This window comes from Diuraphis noxia, unplaced genomic scaffold (genome assembly GCF_037042655.1).
Source record: "Diuraphis noxia isolate RWA-SAM2 unplaced genomic scaffold, SU_Dnox_SAM2 contig0004, whole genome shotgun sequence".
NCBI lineage: Eukaryota > Metazoa > Arthropoda > Insecta > Hemiptera > Aphididae > Diuraphis > Diuraphis noxia.
In genome coordinates, this window is record NW_028301714.1 from 44,594,791 (window position 1) to 44,613,028 (window position 18,238).

Genomic DNA, 18,238 nt, shown 5'->3' on the forward strand with positions numbered 1-18,238 from the left:
CTGTTCTTATTCATTTTAATTGGTTATCTATGGCCTTTAAAATTTTCCACATGAGGTTTCTTTCAACATCTCTAACGTATTTACGGCCGCATAAAGTTTCCTGAGAAATCTACAACAGTGCCTACTAAATGTCATAAAAGTGATTTACGAAGTCCATTACACGATATTTTTTCAATTCCATTTTCCTCTTTTGGCCAACAACCTAACCACACGAGTCAATTGATTGTTGTTACTGGATCAAATGGCTTACATAATGTCAGCTGAAAATGCGAGTAAATTTTTTATATATATATATATATATTTGGAAATATTAATAGAATTACTTCGAAAATATTCAATGATATTGTAAGGTGCTTTTGAATTATTCATAAGGAATGTAGTGTCCATGATAGCTGGTTGTTAAGGAACTAATCCAATGTATACCGATGCTTTATACAGCAGGTATATATTTCTAACTAACTATAAATCCGCCTTTGGGTCCAATTATCACCAGACGTATATAATATTATAAAGTTATAGTTATGTTGTTTGTAAAATTAAAAAACAAAAATATTATAAATAAAATACTATATAAATAAATCTATTAATTACATTGTTTGATAAAGTATTATATAACATTACATTTTTTTTTAATTTAGTGGTAAAAAAAAAAAAAAAAAAAAAACATAAATTTACAGGTACTTAACTGACATCATTTATCACTACGTAAATTCTCAATGTATAAAAAAAGAAATTCTAATATGATCTATCCAATAATTCAACCATACTTTATTTATATTAACCTCGAAATTAAGTATGAATGAAAAATATATAAATTATATGATTAATAATATTAAAATATTTACTCATTTATCATATTTTCCTTGATGGATGATAGTTTTGGGATTTATTATGTTAATTTACCTGAGGTTTGAAACATTTTGTACGGGAAGTTTTTGATAGTAGTTTTTTTTTTTTAAGTTCATAGCCATTAATATTTTAATGCTGAGTATTTTATTAAGTTAAAAATAAAATAAATTTTATTACTCATAATATGAGTACCTATAATAACAAATTTTTATGAAGAATAAAATGTAACAATTATTTCAAATGAGATCTTATTTTAAACTAATAAATTGTATTTATTCATACAATAATTATTTCAAATATTTAAGTGAACATATGTTATACCAAATTAATCATTTTTTTTATCTATCATGGGTTTAATTTAAATATAATATTACTATAGATTTATTATAGGGTGGACTTAATACATTGAAAATTATAATATTTTTATACAATAATATAACAATTTGTGTTAAATTACCAAAATGTACAACATCATATACATAATATGATTAATTTTAATTAAACGATCCAAATATATATTTCGGAAAGTATTAACTTAAACATAATTTTAACGTTAAATGTATGAATAAAAAATATTTTATTAATAACCTAAGCTACGTACATATACAAAGAATGAAGCACTATGAGAAAAAATAAGTAAAGTATTGTAAAGGATTGATAGTTATATTTAAATAATGAATAGCATCATAGATACTATAGATACTGTCGTATAAAATAATAATCTAGCAATAATGATTTTTGAAATCATATGCATAGTAAAATGTTATATTTCAACAAGAAAATTTGAATTGTAAACAAAAACAAAGAAGAAAAAAAGGCCTGGATGGCCCATAAAGCAAAAAAAAAAAATTATCTAAATTTATAAAAATTAAAATAAAACTACTGAAATGTACAGAGTATGGATTTCACGGGTAACATTTTTAAAGATATTTTTCAACTACCTACCTACGTATTCATTTTTAACGATAACAAATGATTAGAATTGCTTTTCATATTATAGTCATTTGAAGTTTAAAACTACGATGAATTTGATTTTGGCAAACCATATATATATAATTTATAGAAATATCCTTATCCTCATATTGATACGGTTGACATTCATTTTACCTAAAATGTTTAGTACCTTATAAAATGTTCTGATATATGTGACGGTTTAATAGATAAAACAAGTTGTATTAATATTTATATCATGATTGGGATAAAATGCAATAATGTACCAAACATTTTTTAAAATATAATATCCACATTACTTTAGTGTAAAACATAGAATAAAAATTGATAAAAATTTATTTTTTTCCAATTTTTTAAATTTTAGCAATTTATAAATTATATAAAAAAAAAATTGTTCAATTATATAATATACCTACTAATAAATAAAATTAATTTGATAACCTGATTTATGATGGAAAATTAGTAATTATATAAATATATAGTAAGTTGGTCAAAATGATGAGCATTAAAATTAAAATAATTACAATTAGGTACAAAATAGAAAAAATTGTACTTATTTGAATCAAATTTGAAATCAAAAACTTTCTGTAAAATAAACACTTGCTCAAAATTACATTAAGGGCCGCGCCACACTAGAGCGGTTTTGACGCGCGGTTTCGACGTGCGAGCACCGCGCGTCAAAAACGCGAGATGAAAACGCATACCATGTAATGGAGTGCGTCAGACTAGCGCGATTTTACCGCGCGTTACCGCGTGACATCGCTGTTTGCCACGGTTTTGCGTTTTCACCGCGCGTCAAAACCGCTCTAGTGTGGCACGGCCCTAAAACCTTGTTAAACCATTTTGAAAGTTATTAAAACATATTATTTTCAATAAAAATTTGATTTCAAATTTTTGTGACGTTTAATATTGTATGTACCTATTAAATTTAAATTAATTATTACGTTATATTGTAATATTTTTCCGTAAAATTGAATTTTGCGTATTGGCTGGCTCAATGAAAATTATAATTAAGTTATGGTTGGTTAAATGTTATGTGAAAAAGAGATCATTATTAACTCATAAAAAAAAAAAAATGATTATATACACAGCACGTGTTCCTATACATAATCAAAAATTAAGAGAGTTAAGGCTCAAATCCATCTACATTAGCTTAAAAATAAGTTTTTATGTTATTTAAAAAAAATATTAATTAATTTAAAAAATGTAAGTGAATTGTACACAATATTTAACGAAGAATTTTCAGGTATGTATAAATACATATTTATAAAAATAAAACAAAATATTAAATTAATATCATGACAGTAATTTTCTGCAAATACTTACATAAAAAAAAAAAATTCTTTTTAAAAGCTAATCTGAACATAACTTGACTAAAATTATGTTTTTTGAGTTATAAATTAAATCAATAATTAAATAGCTATCGATACTTTTCCCAGCTTAGTTTACTCTTTTTTTTTTTGGTAGTTTTTTCGGCCTTTAAGACCATTCCGTAAAACAAATTTCCCTCTATCTTATTCTGTTTTCAGCTATTTCTCTCCAGTTTGCTCTTGGGTCTACTTCTTATACTTCTCTCTTCACACAGTCTTCCCATCTGAGGCGTGGTCTGCCTAGTGGTCTTTTCCTTTCAGATCCTCTTTAATTACTGTGTTTATCATAGCGTCTATTTTCCTCCAAGCGTGACCTGCCCACATCAGTCTTTTTTTTGCGACTTCCCTTGAAATACTTGGTCTTTGAACAAGTTATATACTTCCTCGTTGGTTCGATTTCTCCATTCTTTGGTTCCTGTGTCGAGACAAGGTCCATAAATTCGTCTTAAGACTTTTCTTTCAAACGTGTTCAATCTTATTTCCTCTATTTTTCTTGAAGCCCATGTTTCTGACCCATATAGGATTAATACAGGGCGTATTAATGTCATATATATTTTTATTTTTAAATTTAGAGATATTGATCTAGATTTTAGCAGGGTTCCCAAACCAAAATAGCAGTTGTTGCCCAGTTGTATCCTTTTTGAAATCTCTAATTTTAACTCATTGTCCCGAGTTAAGAGGACACATAAGTATTTAAATTGTGGAACCCTGTGAAATATATGCCCATCTACATTCATACTTTCTCCGTGCCGATACGTCCTGTTTCTTCTGTTGAGATTCATATATTCCGTTTTACTATCATTTATTCTGAGGCCGACTTTACTCGCAGCATCCATTAGTCTTTACTTAGACAAATATTATTAAAATCAAATAAAAAGCTTCTGAATATACCGATTCTACTTTATTTCCAATTTTCCAATAATTTGGATTTGGTTTGGATCTACTTCAAACTTAAGTTGTGTTTAAAATGACTAAAAAAATAATGAAAACCAAGTGGTCATTATTAAAGTTTCTCTAAATCTAAAATATTTGTTTAGAACTTATTAATAAATTATGTTCTATCTATTTCCTTATCTATACAAGATTGTCTTAATACTCGTATGTATTATTTCTGAGTACCTACTAAAGTAACCGGATTACATTTATTTTAATGATTGTATTTAGGTACACTAGACCAGCGGTTCTCAAACTTGTTTTTTCGCGTACCTCTTTAAGTATATTATCAATCAGTCACGTACCACTGATGATTAAAAATATCGACAATATCAACGATTATACCTATACGATATATTATTTATTGACGTATTTTCCGTGAAAACTAACCTTTATTATCTGAATATTAAAAAAAACACACGACTTTTTAAAATCATCGCTACGCTAAGTATCTAATATTTTTTTTTAATTTTCCATCCTATCACCATGCGGCCTTTCACGTACCACCCTGGAGTCTTTCGCGTACTACAGTTTGTGAACCGCTGCACTAGACCAATAATTGAAATATTGTGGCGAATGCGTTATAAATTATATTAATTCATATTTAACGATTAATTTGGCCTCTGTGAGCTCAACATATTACTTGAAATTTGACAGCAAAGATTACATTTAAGAGTCGTTTAACGGTAGGTAATTCATAGAATAGGTACAAGAACTACTTTTAATTCATGAACATTTTTATATCTAATATATTATTATAATTATACAGTATAATATCATAGTAATAATGAAACACATTAAAAGTAGTTAATTGGATCTTGTCGTGTTTTATTTGACGTTAATTTATTTATCATCGTGTTAATAAACAACACATTTTCATATTACAATCAATTTTCTCACATATAATATACTAATAAGTACTATTTAGATATATCATTTTTAGTTAACTCGAGTAACTTTAAATTAAATTGTTCGATCATTTCTTATAGTTTAAAAATATATAAATGTTTATATATATATATATATATATATATATATGTATATTTAATTGTAAAATTTAGATATGTTTAATAATATTATATACATTGTCTACTCTGCAATTCAATTATCACTAATTCCCCATTTTATACTTCTAATTTTACCCTTTATTCTGACTTAAAAATCAAAACCGTTCATGAAGAAGCTAAAACGTATTCCCATCCTAATCCTGTAATAGGCACTCATAAGATTCCTGGAAATCCCTCATGGCGTCAAAAAAGAAATTGGTACAAAGATATTCTTAAGGATTTTCCAAAAAATAATAATAATGATGAATTAAATAATATATTTAAGCAAAAGAAAGTGCGATCCCTGGATGGTTTCTTCCCCCATCCAATTCATGCTATTCTAAAGATTGTAGCACATATTATTATTCCTCCTTTGTGTATAGATTGCATATTCGCTAATAAAATATTACAATTATCATGATGTGATGACCAACTCAGCACCTATTACAGTAGTAACCACTTGCCCATATTTTTCAAATGGATAAACTAAAAGTAAAAATGAAATCATAATTTTAAAATATGAGTTATTTTCAATTCAAAACATTTTTTTTAAATTCCTCTCAATAAATTGTAATATTGATTCGGTTGAAATTTTACATAGTAAAATATAATATCTTTTAATCAGAGATTCGTGTACATTTATTAGAAATTATTAATTTAAATATGTTCGGTGCTGACTCCGGGATATTTGTGTCCCGGGTATGATCCGTTAAGAGCGAAGCTTCTAGAAGAGCCTCACCACCCCGGTCCCCCCTGGCCAACCACTACGAATCCAGGCCTACCGCCGATTATTATTTATTAGTTTTTCGTCCGTCGTTCCGTGCCCACCGTCATTGTCGTTGCCACGGTCGCATAATACCTATGTACGTGTCGTGTCGCCTTTTGGCATCGGACGTAATATTATTATTATATTTCGATCACGGGATCAATACGGTGCAAGGCCTTTGCCATCGGTGGCATAAAGCCTTTATTATCGTGAGTGCGAGCGGACGACTCGATCGGTGTTTTATAATTATTGTCAGTTATCGTTAATCGTACGCGGGTGCGTGAAAACAGTATCGGGTAAGCGTTGGCGGTTGTCATAAGGACAGTCAAGCGGTCGGCGGCAACCGGTAACGCGGTATCACGATAGTGATACGCGGTTTTTATCATTTATTATCTGTAAACAAAACAATATTGTGATATCATTATTTTACATTCTGATCTATTATTATTGCCTTCGTGGCCTTTGTATAATTATAACTTATATTATATAGTTTTCTCTCGAATAACAAACAATCGGTTCAATTATATTATATAGTAGGTGGGTCGGTGGGTGCCTACATCCCCTTTTACATTTGTATGATATTCTTGTGTCATTTATTTTATTGTTATTATTTTATGATGTGTGGTGTAATATGGTAAAATACAGTCCACTTTTCAGTTCAAAACTAACAGAGTTATTAAATATTATTTAAAGGAATTACACGACACAGCAAAATGTACCATAGAAACATGGGAACTAATAATTATTTTACATTTTTATTATAACTTTAATTATAATAAAATTTTATAATTATTACTTTAGGTATTATAATATATTTTTACCAACTGATGATTATAGCCATGAGTATAATAATTGTGCTTGGATTAATACTATCTTATTGATTAGCTATCTTTGTGAAAACACCAATAACATTGGTTTACTAGAAAAATAACTTGTCTTTGTTAGATAACCTATGGGAATAGAAACATGTCATCTATTGAGTAGTTTCTGTAAATAAAGGGTTTTATGTATGTATATAATGTATTTAACTGAGTTTGTACAATAGGCAACTTATGACCAACATTTTTTTTTTCAGATTTCAAATTCTTTACAGCTCTTTACTTTAGGAGTGAAACGAACGAACTCAAGGCTCTTTCGAGACACTTTAATTGTTACATTGTATCACATAGCTTGGCGATAATATCGTAGACGCTGCGCAGTTTTCTATGAAACGTTTATAATAAAACTACACGCGAGTGAATAATGGAAAAATGGTTAACCACGCGAAGAAAAACACTCAGATAAAAGATATAAATATACGAATTTTCGCTCAAATCGGTGTTTCCAGGCGTACGCAGCTGCACATGTGGTGCGCATTTTAGCGTTTTCGTCATTGGTAAACCATTAGACACCGGCATTTCGTTTTCAGGGGTTACATTATGTAGAGTGTATAACGAGATTTACAGAACGAGAGAAAAAATACCCACTATACGAGTCAATGCTACTGTTCTCGTGCACGCTTTTGTTTTTTTTTTTTTTATCGTACACACACGTTTTTGGTTCATTCCGTCCTACTGAACCACCCAAATATACCGACCCACCGACATTTGCAAATGTGATTTAGAAAAAAAAAAAATAACGCCAACGATCGGGTAACTGAAGGGTCTCCACGTGATCGACGCACACGTTATTATTGTTATACTGTTTAGTAGGCACACACATCAGTACCTACCTGTGTTTACATATCGAAAGACAACCACCGCTCGTTCACCGAACGCCCCCTGACCCATCAACCGAACACAAACGATAATCGTACCTACATGTATATAACGTACGGGGTGTGACCGGACATGGCCACACTACACTCAATTCTGACAAAACGCCATCCATCACGAATGCAATTTGTCGAAATCAAATCGACATCCGTGGTTATGTGTACACGTATAATGAATTGGCGAGGCCAATATGTGTCCTGGGGTAAAATATTACATTCTTCCGGTGTTATGTTGAGTACCTATACATTTTAATCTAACTACGAGTATTGTATAGAGTGGAATTTACACCGATGAAATATCACTATTTCTAAAATAATTTAGTGTTATTTAAATCAGTGGACGCAACAATAAGCAGTAAAATAAAAAAAAACTTAAAAAAGTATGCATCTCAATTATCAAGCTCTATATACTATATTATACGTTTTATTTTAATTAAACACACACTTAATTACTCAAAATATTTAAATATATCTGTAGTATTGATTAAACACTGTTTAAATATCAAATGAATGTCTTAATTATTTGAACAAATGATTATTTTAAAGTTAAAAATTTTAAATGAATTAACGTATATTCACATAGAAGGACATGTAGACTAAATATGCGGTGTTAAGTCAATATATTATTTATTATTTATATTATCAAGAATCATGGAAAATTCTATGGGTGTTCTTACCAGAAAAATAATAGCTTTTTAATTTTTTTAGGAAAGTTATGTTATTACTTGTATTTTTATTAAATAATTAAGGCAATTTTATTTAGTTATATTGTTTACTATAAAAAATATTAAAGCTTAATATTAGTAAAATTAATAGATATGAAAATAATCAAAGAAATAAAAACATTTAACATTTATATTCTTTTGACTGGTTATGGGTGTTTAGATATGACTATCTATAACAAATATTTTTTTTTAATCAAAAACTAATTTATTCAAGGTAAATTAATTTTGTGTACAATAACTTCAAAACAAATAATATTCAAAATAAAAAAAAATAAAACGTGTACAATTATTAAACGTACCTGTTCAAAGAAAAATATAAGTAAACCATTATAAAATCAAACAAAGGAATATAATATTATAAGAAACTTTATAAACTATATTATAGTTCATATTCATTTGCAATAAACTAAGTAGAATCATTTTAAACTAACGATTTGTATAATTATTCAAAGCTTAAGAGATAGTTCTAGTTAGTTTATGCATGTGATAATCAATGGTTTTGATGCGACTTTAATTCAATTACCAATCAGCGTGTGTAGTAGACATTTGTTAATTTAACAGTGTAATCCAAACATATTATATTTACGATTTTAAACACGTAGAATACTAGAATATAGTATAACATTTGATGAAATTATGTTTTTAAAATCTCTTAGAAAATAAAGCAACCTCTTCATTTAGCATTCCATAATTTAATGTTAATCAATATTATGAATATATTATTGATTTAAAATGTATTTAAGAAGAAATGCATTAACTACTTAGGTGTATTTTTATTCAAATACAACGTTATTTCAGTATTTTCATATGAATATATTATGTATACAATAAAAACGTTGGTTATAATAAAATATTATTGTTTGATCAGCAATTCAGATAATGTTATTTTTGGCATCATATGTATCAAATTAAATGTAGAAATCTACCATTTCTGTGATATTTTTTGAATTCATTATACTTTAGACTGAACTTTATGATATTGAATTGGGTTAATTTTGTAGCTATCAGTTTATTCAGTAAAGTATTAAATATGATTCAAATGAAATAGTTACGGTTTAATGTTTATTAGAGATTTTGTTACATAACAACGAATACTCGTATTGAAAATTTCCGAATACAGTTAGTTCTATGGGTATTTCGGGAACTGAGAAAACTCGGTATCTGTTAGAAAAAGCTTAAGGTGTCATACTGGAAGCTATAAATATTTTAAAAAATGTATGAAATAAAAATTGGAGGATTGTATTTTATTTTTTATTTTTCTCGAAATCTTAAATCCTATACGGCAAATTGCCATATATTAAAAAGTAAATGTATTAGTAAACCTAATTTAATGAATTATCGTAACAAATACTAGCTCAACACTTGAGATCAAGCACTAATGTAAGGTAACCAAATCTAAACAGCTTCATATCTGATATTTTGGTACTCGTAATAAGATACTTGGATAATAACTGACTACCCAAACGAATAGCGGTAGGTAAGCTATTTTTAATATAAAATCAAACAGATCAGAAACTTATACTTTTGTTTAATAAACGATAAGTACTTCATTTAAAATAGGGCATTACTAAAATTAAAATCAAATACAATTATTTAATACATTAGAAATGTATATGGTTTTAGAGTATTCAGCAAAATAATAATTAGGTCATTCTTACATATTGTTTATACATAATATATTGTATATGTAATATATATTGTATATAATATATATATATATATATATATATATATATATATATAAGTTATCTTACCATTAGAAGAAGCATTGTCGATAAAACACAAAGTCAACATCAAAAACAGAGTTGCCGCATATGTAATATGCATGCTTGATTTTGGATACACCTAAAACACATAAATTTTTTTTTAATTCAATATAATATAAGAAATATTCATAATACATGCGTAGTAAGTTTCTTAGTTAACAAACATTCTTAAAATGTCTAGAATTTTAAATTTGATTAATGAGCGAGTTATAATCTAAAATGTTATTATTTTATAATATGAAAAGATCCAACTAAAATTAACATAACGGTAAAAACCATCGTTATAATTGTTAATTGAACTACAGCTTAAGTAATTTTATGTATAATGTAAATTTATAATTTTCCATTCTAAAATAGTATACTAAACTTAAGTCGATTACAATTTATTATTAATAAATAATTAACTAAATAATTTAGGTATATAAAATACTTAAACTAGGGATGGAACTAAAGAATGGAAAATTCATATTTTATATATTTTTAACTTCTGAAATATAGTACCTAATTACCACCCTACTATCAAAAACTTGTTTACAACAAAATATTAGTTCATAAGTTTAATTTTTGTGTTTTAAAAATGTTTAACTCTTAAACTATTATACCTAATAATATTTTTTAAAATTTATTTTGAAAAATACACCATTCTACAAATAATTATTGTTAAATTACTATAATAATGAAATCATTTTAAACTGAAAATTATGATTGAGCTATTGCATAAGTTGACGTTTAAATACTCATTACTGCGAAATAAAATGGATTTAACACTTTCTATGTTTTTGAGTTGATGTTAATTCTTTTGAATATTAAATTGTACTTATTTTTGGTATTTTATTGAAATCTACTAAAATTATCTTTAAAAATTATCATATCTGTTAGTATTTCAATTGGTTAGGGCCATAATTTGAATCATATAGATTTATTATATCATCCAATAATCGTGTTATGGGGAAAAAATAAATATCAATGTAAATTAAATTTATTAAATTAAATACATGCAAATATATGATGTAAAATATTTTGTTTAAACATAAAGATAGATATTTTTTAATGTGTTAAACTTCCATTATGTTTACAATTTATCAGTATTGGAATAATTTTATAAAACACTACCAATTACCATGGTTATATAATGCTACAACTAATGTATAAAAAAAAATTCTAATGTTTAATTGAATATGATATAAAAGTGTTTTATTATTTGAAACACTGTGTTATGATACCAAATATATTTAGATTAACTTATATGCTACTTTGAATCGTCTGAATTAAAATGTATCATATTTTTTTTCAAATATAACTAGAATAAAATGATTTTTTTATTATATAAACCGTATATCAATACAGTACAAACTGTTTATATGCATTGTATTATGAAAACTATTTTTTGCTGGTTCATATTATACTACATAAATTTTTTACTCATATCCAATCAAACCAAGTACAATGCAATATATAAAGACTATAAAACATTTCCTATATAAATAATCAAATAAGAATATATTATTATGCCATTATTATAAAACAATATAACATAAATAATAATAATTAATTGATGATGGGAAGGAAACGTTGTGTTTTCGTAACAAAATATATTTCTACCAAAGTATTATGTCTATGACAACTATATTAGAAGAACACGCTTACACGTGTTTTGGCGAGGAATACAAAATTTTTATAGGAAATCAAATAAAGAACAGGAAACAAAACCATGTTATCATACTTTGAATTATGATTCAATGTTGGGTTCGTTTTATTTATATTCCTCTTCTTTACGTTTTCATTATCTTTCTGTCTCTGTCATTTTTTTTTTACCGTTCTCAGAGTTTTCCATGAATTTATTAACGTCATTAGCAAGTTTTCTCTGCAAACAATTTAGTAACAAGTTTGAATGTTATATTAAAGGTATTATCATGGCTACACAGCGGTGCATAACAATATTGTCAAATCTTTTTTCGGACTTGTTCCACGAATTGTCTCAATAGAATATCGTGCGATGTTTGGTGGAGTCTTAATATAAGGTATAATAAGGCAATAAGACAAGATCTTCGCCACTATCAGTAATGACATCGGTATAATCAACGCTGCACAGTGTGTGTGTATGTGTGTGTGTGTGTGTGTGTGTGTGTGTGTGTGTGTGTGTGTGTGTGTGTGTGTGTTGATTCTTCTGCTTCTCTTGAGCGTTCAAGAAGTTGAACAATAACTTTCAGGGCAGAAAGTTATAAGCTTCCGAAAGCTTTCGCTGACTTTATCCGGCTATTATTTCAACGCATACACAAAACGCTTATGCATTATACATTTGGACTTGGCCGCTGTCTCCGTTTTTCTCCGTATAAAATATTATATTGTACACTTTTACTTTGTAGGTAATAGTGGAATATCGGACGTTTACGTGACCACAGCACGTTAGAGAAAAAACAGCAGTCGTGGTGAAGGTGGCAGAAAAATAGCTTAAAATATAAAGAAACAAAACGCTAAAATCACTGGTAGTGGTCTATTATATATTTATGTTAGTACCCATTGCATCATAACTATCATTATATGATACCGCCCACTGACATGGCGTGACTTTTTTTAATTTGTTCTTATTCGATAGGGTTCAATTAAAATTGGGCGCGCACTTGAATTATTTTGATACCGCTTCGAAATAATAATAAAATATATAATCAGATATATAAAAACAGTGTAATAAATAATAAAAGGTACTCATTTTGAGAAATACCTCGACGAAGAAAATAAAATACCGAATATCTTTCCGGTGTTCCGATAAAATAATACATTATGATTTAATATGAATATTGAATAATTTTAGTGTATGTTTAGTTAGTGCTAATCTAAGCTATTTATGAAGTTATCAAGACTTATATTTTTCCAGGATAAAAAAAAATGTTATAATATAATTGTATGCTCATGACAACCAGTACAATAATTGAGATTAATTTTACCATTAGTGTTCCTACATTAAAATGTGAAATAGAAAGGCCTAATACGTTCACCATCTTAACTTTCAAAGAGTTAATCAATAATCATCTAAACTATTATAACAATTGTTTTTACAAATCTTAAATATCTTCTATATGATGGGAAAACTAATAACATTTAAAAACAAAACTTTAATTTTACGGTTTTCATCTATGTTTCTGATAAATATATAGTTGATAAACAGTTTATTTAAAAAAAAAAAACCTAATTGAATTATTTTACTGAAGATACCACACACAGAAAATTATTCAATCAAACGTAGATACGTCTCTTTTATGTGGAACTTAAATGCACTATCTGAAAATGGATCCATCTCACCTAACCTTTCATTAATCTAAAAGGAGCTGATTTAAACGTAGAAGTTTTCTCTTACATTATAAAATTCCGAATTTCAATTACAAGTGGACCATACACCAAATTATTGCTTAGACAAAATCAGAATCCATTCTAATATATTAATATAGGTAAATTATAAAACGTTATCATAAAGAACATTATTAACTACGCGTACTATATCTATGTAAATATCCTTGACACATCTCTAAGTTACAGTCAATGCAAATCCACAATAATATAAAATATTTCAAATACATAAACTTAATAACATGTAGATTTTAAATATAAGCACAACTAAAATAACCAAACATCACATAAAATATTGAATAATAAGAAGAGTTAAGAAATAATAATTATTTAAATCATTTATAATATTATCATCTTCTGAAGTAAGTGAAACAAAATAAAGTAAGGTAGAAGAAATATCAGTGAATCTAAAATTAATACAAAAAATGGCAATTTATGGTAATGTTTATTAATAAAATCATTAATTAATTTAAAGTATAGGTAAATATGAACTTTTATGTCTTAATGTTGAAATTTGATGAAACTATATAAATAAAAGACAAATTACTTATTAGTTTATATTCTGATTTGAACCAATTTAATAATATAAAACTTTTGTTATGCATTTTTGTTTCCATAGTTTTTTTTTTAATTATTTATTTTGATGCGGTACCTATTTTATTATTTAAGTGGCCCTACTTGTATATATTGTATTAGTGTTATAAATACATATTCGTTTTTAAAATATATTTTTAAAAAAAACACTGAACTTGTTTATTATGATGAGGTTGATAATATTTTCATGTAAATACAAAACAAAAAAAATTACACTACTAAATATTGTAAATCATATTATCATGAAATAAATAGAAAAATAAAACAAGCATTATTATGTTACTTAAGAAATGTGCCATAGTATTATAAAAAACAGTAATAATTTACAAAACTTATGCATTTTTAATTAAAATTGTTTAAATATTGAAGTTAAAATATTTTATGTTTAGAAGACCAAATTTAAGCTTATTTTTAAAAAAAATTGCAAAGTAGGTAGAAATTATTTAAAATAAGCATAAAAAATAATATAATGGTTTTTTCATGCATTATTTACCTTAATAACGGTTATAATATATTACTAACTATTATTTACAAGCTAAAATGTATAATGATGTCAAAACAATTATACCTATCCAATTATTAAACAAGAAAGAAAGTGTATGAATGCAGGTTATGATTACGCTAAAAAAACATGTGCTTTATTTTATAATGGCCAATAGGGACATAAAATAGCTTATGATTTTTCAACTCAGTACTTTTATAACCATCTGTAAACAATATAATTTAATAAGTGGTTAAAATCACTTTGTAGGAATCATTTAAAAAATAAAACCTATGCCAACAAAGCTTTTTCTGAATTTATCACTAATGTTTACTTTGTCATTGGATAATTTATTTATTTTTATCCACGTGCCTGGAATAGCTGAATTAGTTAGACGAATTCATTACTCATAATTGAGACTATACGTACTGCTGAAAACATAAACTCCAAAATCAACGATACTGTATACCACTCAATTATGAGTATATTTGTCTTCAATTCGAAAGTCATATTAATTAATTTGTATTAATAATTCATATTGAAACTCTATTAATAATATACTAGTACAAAACCCCCAATATTAAAACATAAAAAGAAAGTTATTAAAAATCGTGAATGCAATACAATTATTAATAATATTCTTGTAAGAGTTGTTACTACATCATTAAGTGAATAGAATAAAGGAAAACATATCGTTTTAATTTTCTGTAAAAATAAAACTTAGCTCTCTTTTACATGTTATTAAAATATACAGTTTTAATACAATAAATTTAAACAATATTAACTATTTAAAATAAATATTTTTGAAAAAAAAATCATAATTTGGTTGTGTTATGTTATATTTCACGTATATTGCATAAACTATTGATATGGTCATTGAGCACGGAATAAATTTTTAATGTATAAAATGAATTGTTATAAAATTGGGAGTAAGTGATAAATAAATATGGACTAGATGTAAAACCAAAAAAAAAATATTTTCGAAAAAACATGCAAAACAAAATTGGTAACAGTTATCGCAGTAGCTAATCAAAACTAAATTACTAAAAAGAATAATAATAAAAATAAAAATTGATGTTAAATATGATTGGTACTATATATTCTATATTATTCATTGTATGAGCAAAATGTATATTTATAATAATTCCAAATGATTGCATAGATTAATATTGAGAAAAGAATACAGTTAACTAAATTAAAATTTTAATTTTTAAAACATTCAAAAGAATGAAAATAAAAACCTAATGTACATATTATATAATAGCTAGGTTTCTACACGGATTTAACGTAAGAAGTAACTCATAGTTTTTTTAAGAGATATATAACTGCGTTAGATGGGCTAAGGTAAATATTTAAATGCAGGATAATAAATATTGTAGGTAGTTGTGATGCATACCTTCTATGAACGATGTTAAATTAATTGAAAAATGTCAGTTTAATTTAAATTCTAAGTTTTATATTTTTATATTTTATATTTTGTTTGTTTTATTTTTTTTATTATAAATCCATATATATATATATAACTTGTCAACAATAATAATGTTTAATTATAGTATTGATTCATATGCCAAACACTAATAGACAAGTTTTAAATGCGTAATAAGTAACAAATAATTCAAAAAAGAATAACAATAAATTTAAGAAATATTTTAGAATCTTATTCAATTTTTCTGAGCTAGTGGTGATGATCGCTATAATATATAATTTAATGACTTATTCACTTAGGCTATCTTCACAAAATTAAGTGTCCACCTATCCAGTTGGACTGAAATTAAAATCGATCTCTATTTTCCAATCTAAAGTATTCTACGACCTAGTATGAATCGAGTAAACGTATTCAAAAATAGGACACTGCAAACACATCTTGATGCTAGAAGCGTGAATGGACCGGAAAATGTCTATGTCGATCCGTTTCCCAATAATACTGAATTACTATGATACTATTCCCAGTTTACCGTTTACTAACCATTATCAATAATGGAAAATTGCCCCTAAAGTTACAATCAAAATTAATGTGTTAAATATCCATTTTACCAACAATAATAACGCAAAACAAAAGAATTTTTAAATTAAGGTATAAAAAAATATCGATGAACAAATTATGATCATAAAGTTTATTGCATGGTAAAATTAAAATATCAAACCGTATAAAAGAAACAATAAAAAACACAATTCATGTTTTTTTAGAACATGAGTCTAATTAGGTTTCAAAATTTACGAGCGTTATAATTATAGCCAATACCCAATAGCCATAACAAGAATCAATAGGTCCCAAGTAACTTAGGAGCATTGTAGTAGACTTAACACATTTTTTTCTCTTATAAAAACATATCCAGCAGAATGCACATAAATAATAATTATTATCTGGTGATTATAATTTTCACATTGAAATTAACAAAATATTTTGAAGGTATAGAATAATATAATATAATGTTAACCATCTTATAGTCGTTATACAACAGTATTCTGATTTACAACGCAGGCATGTTTGTTTAAGAGAGTTCTGATTTTCGCTCTTCCGATAAACACAATAAAATGGCCACTATCTTTGTTTACTCAAAGCTAAAAGAACCACAAATATTTACAGCATACAAATTTCTAAAACATTTTCTGTAATACATTGGGTTTGAAACAAAACAAAATAAGATAAAGTGTAAAATGCGTTGATACTGATAATATGTCTAGTTATACTTACTATGAATTACAATGTTTTTTACTAATTGATTTTTACCAAATAGGTATTATTATTAAAGTGTATAGGTACCTAGGATAAACTGATAAATTGAAAAAAATTATAATATTAATCATTTAAACAATTTTTTTAGATAAATTTCTTATTTTCTATTAGCATAATTTTACAATTTTATGTGATATAAAATGTTAATACAATAATTGAAATAAAATGTATATTTTTTGTATGTTAAAAGAGCAATTTCTAAAAAAACTCACTGAACCATAACTGTTAATATATTATTTTGTTTCATAGTTCATACAAAATTAATTTTTAATCTAAATTGTATTTGTCTTTCGCACAAGATGTTAGTTATTTGTTTATACAATATTTATGTTTTTATTAGATGTTATTGAAATCCTTGTTTTAAAATATATTAATTGATATATAATATAATGTTATGTAAGTTTTAAATTAGAATATAACGTTGCTTTAGTTTCGGCTACCCATTTAAAAACACAGTATTAAAACAATGTCAGGTAAAATAGTAATATTTTGAAGTCTTTAAAAATATGAAAATAATTTAAAATGTGTGCATTTTTATTTTTTTTACCTATACAAGCTATGTAAAATAACTATTTTTAAAAATTAATTAATTTTACTGAAAATCGTATCAATGATAATTTAAGTAATTTAAAAAAATATACTATGATAATTTTTTGAGATATTTGACAATATTGTATTTTATATTTTTATCAAGAAATAAATCCATATTGTATATTTAAGTTAAATATGTAAGAAAATTAATGTCTTATCAGTGTAATAGTACCAGAATACTTTGAGGTAATTTTTTATATGATATATTGTTATTATTCTAATCGATAACCAGACCAACGATACGTATATATTTTACATATTATACTGTGCTCATCAGTTTCCATCCAAGAAAATAATATTACATAAATTACTTGCAAGTTCATAGGTCAAA

At 26.0% G+C, this 18,238-nt stretch overlaps 1 protein-coding gene across 2 annotated transcripts in view; it reads right to left on the reverse strand.

Moving 5' to 3' along the window:
• The window catches only part of LOC107169556 (lachesin-like), a 270,623-nt gene that overhangs the window by 241,968 nt on the left and 10,417 nt on the right, over positions 1-18,238 (reverse strand). For both annotated transcript variants that reach the window (XM_089226856.1, XM_089226855.1), the window contains exon 2: positions 10,148-10,238. In XM_089226856.1, the coding sequence (XP_089082982.1) occupies positions 10,148-10,220 (73 nt within the window). In that variant the 5' untranslated portion in view covers positions 10,221-10,238. The remainder of the gene's footprint in view (positions 1-10,147; positions 10,239-18,238) is intronic.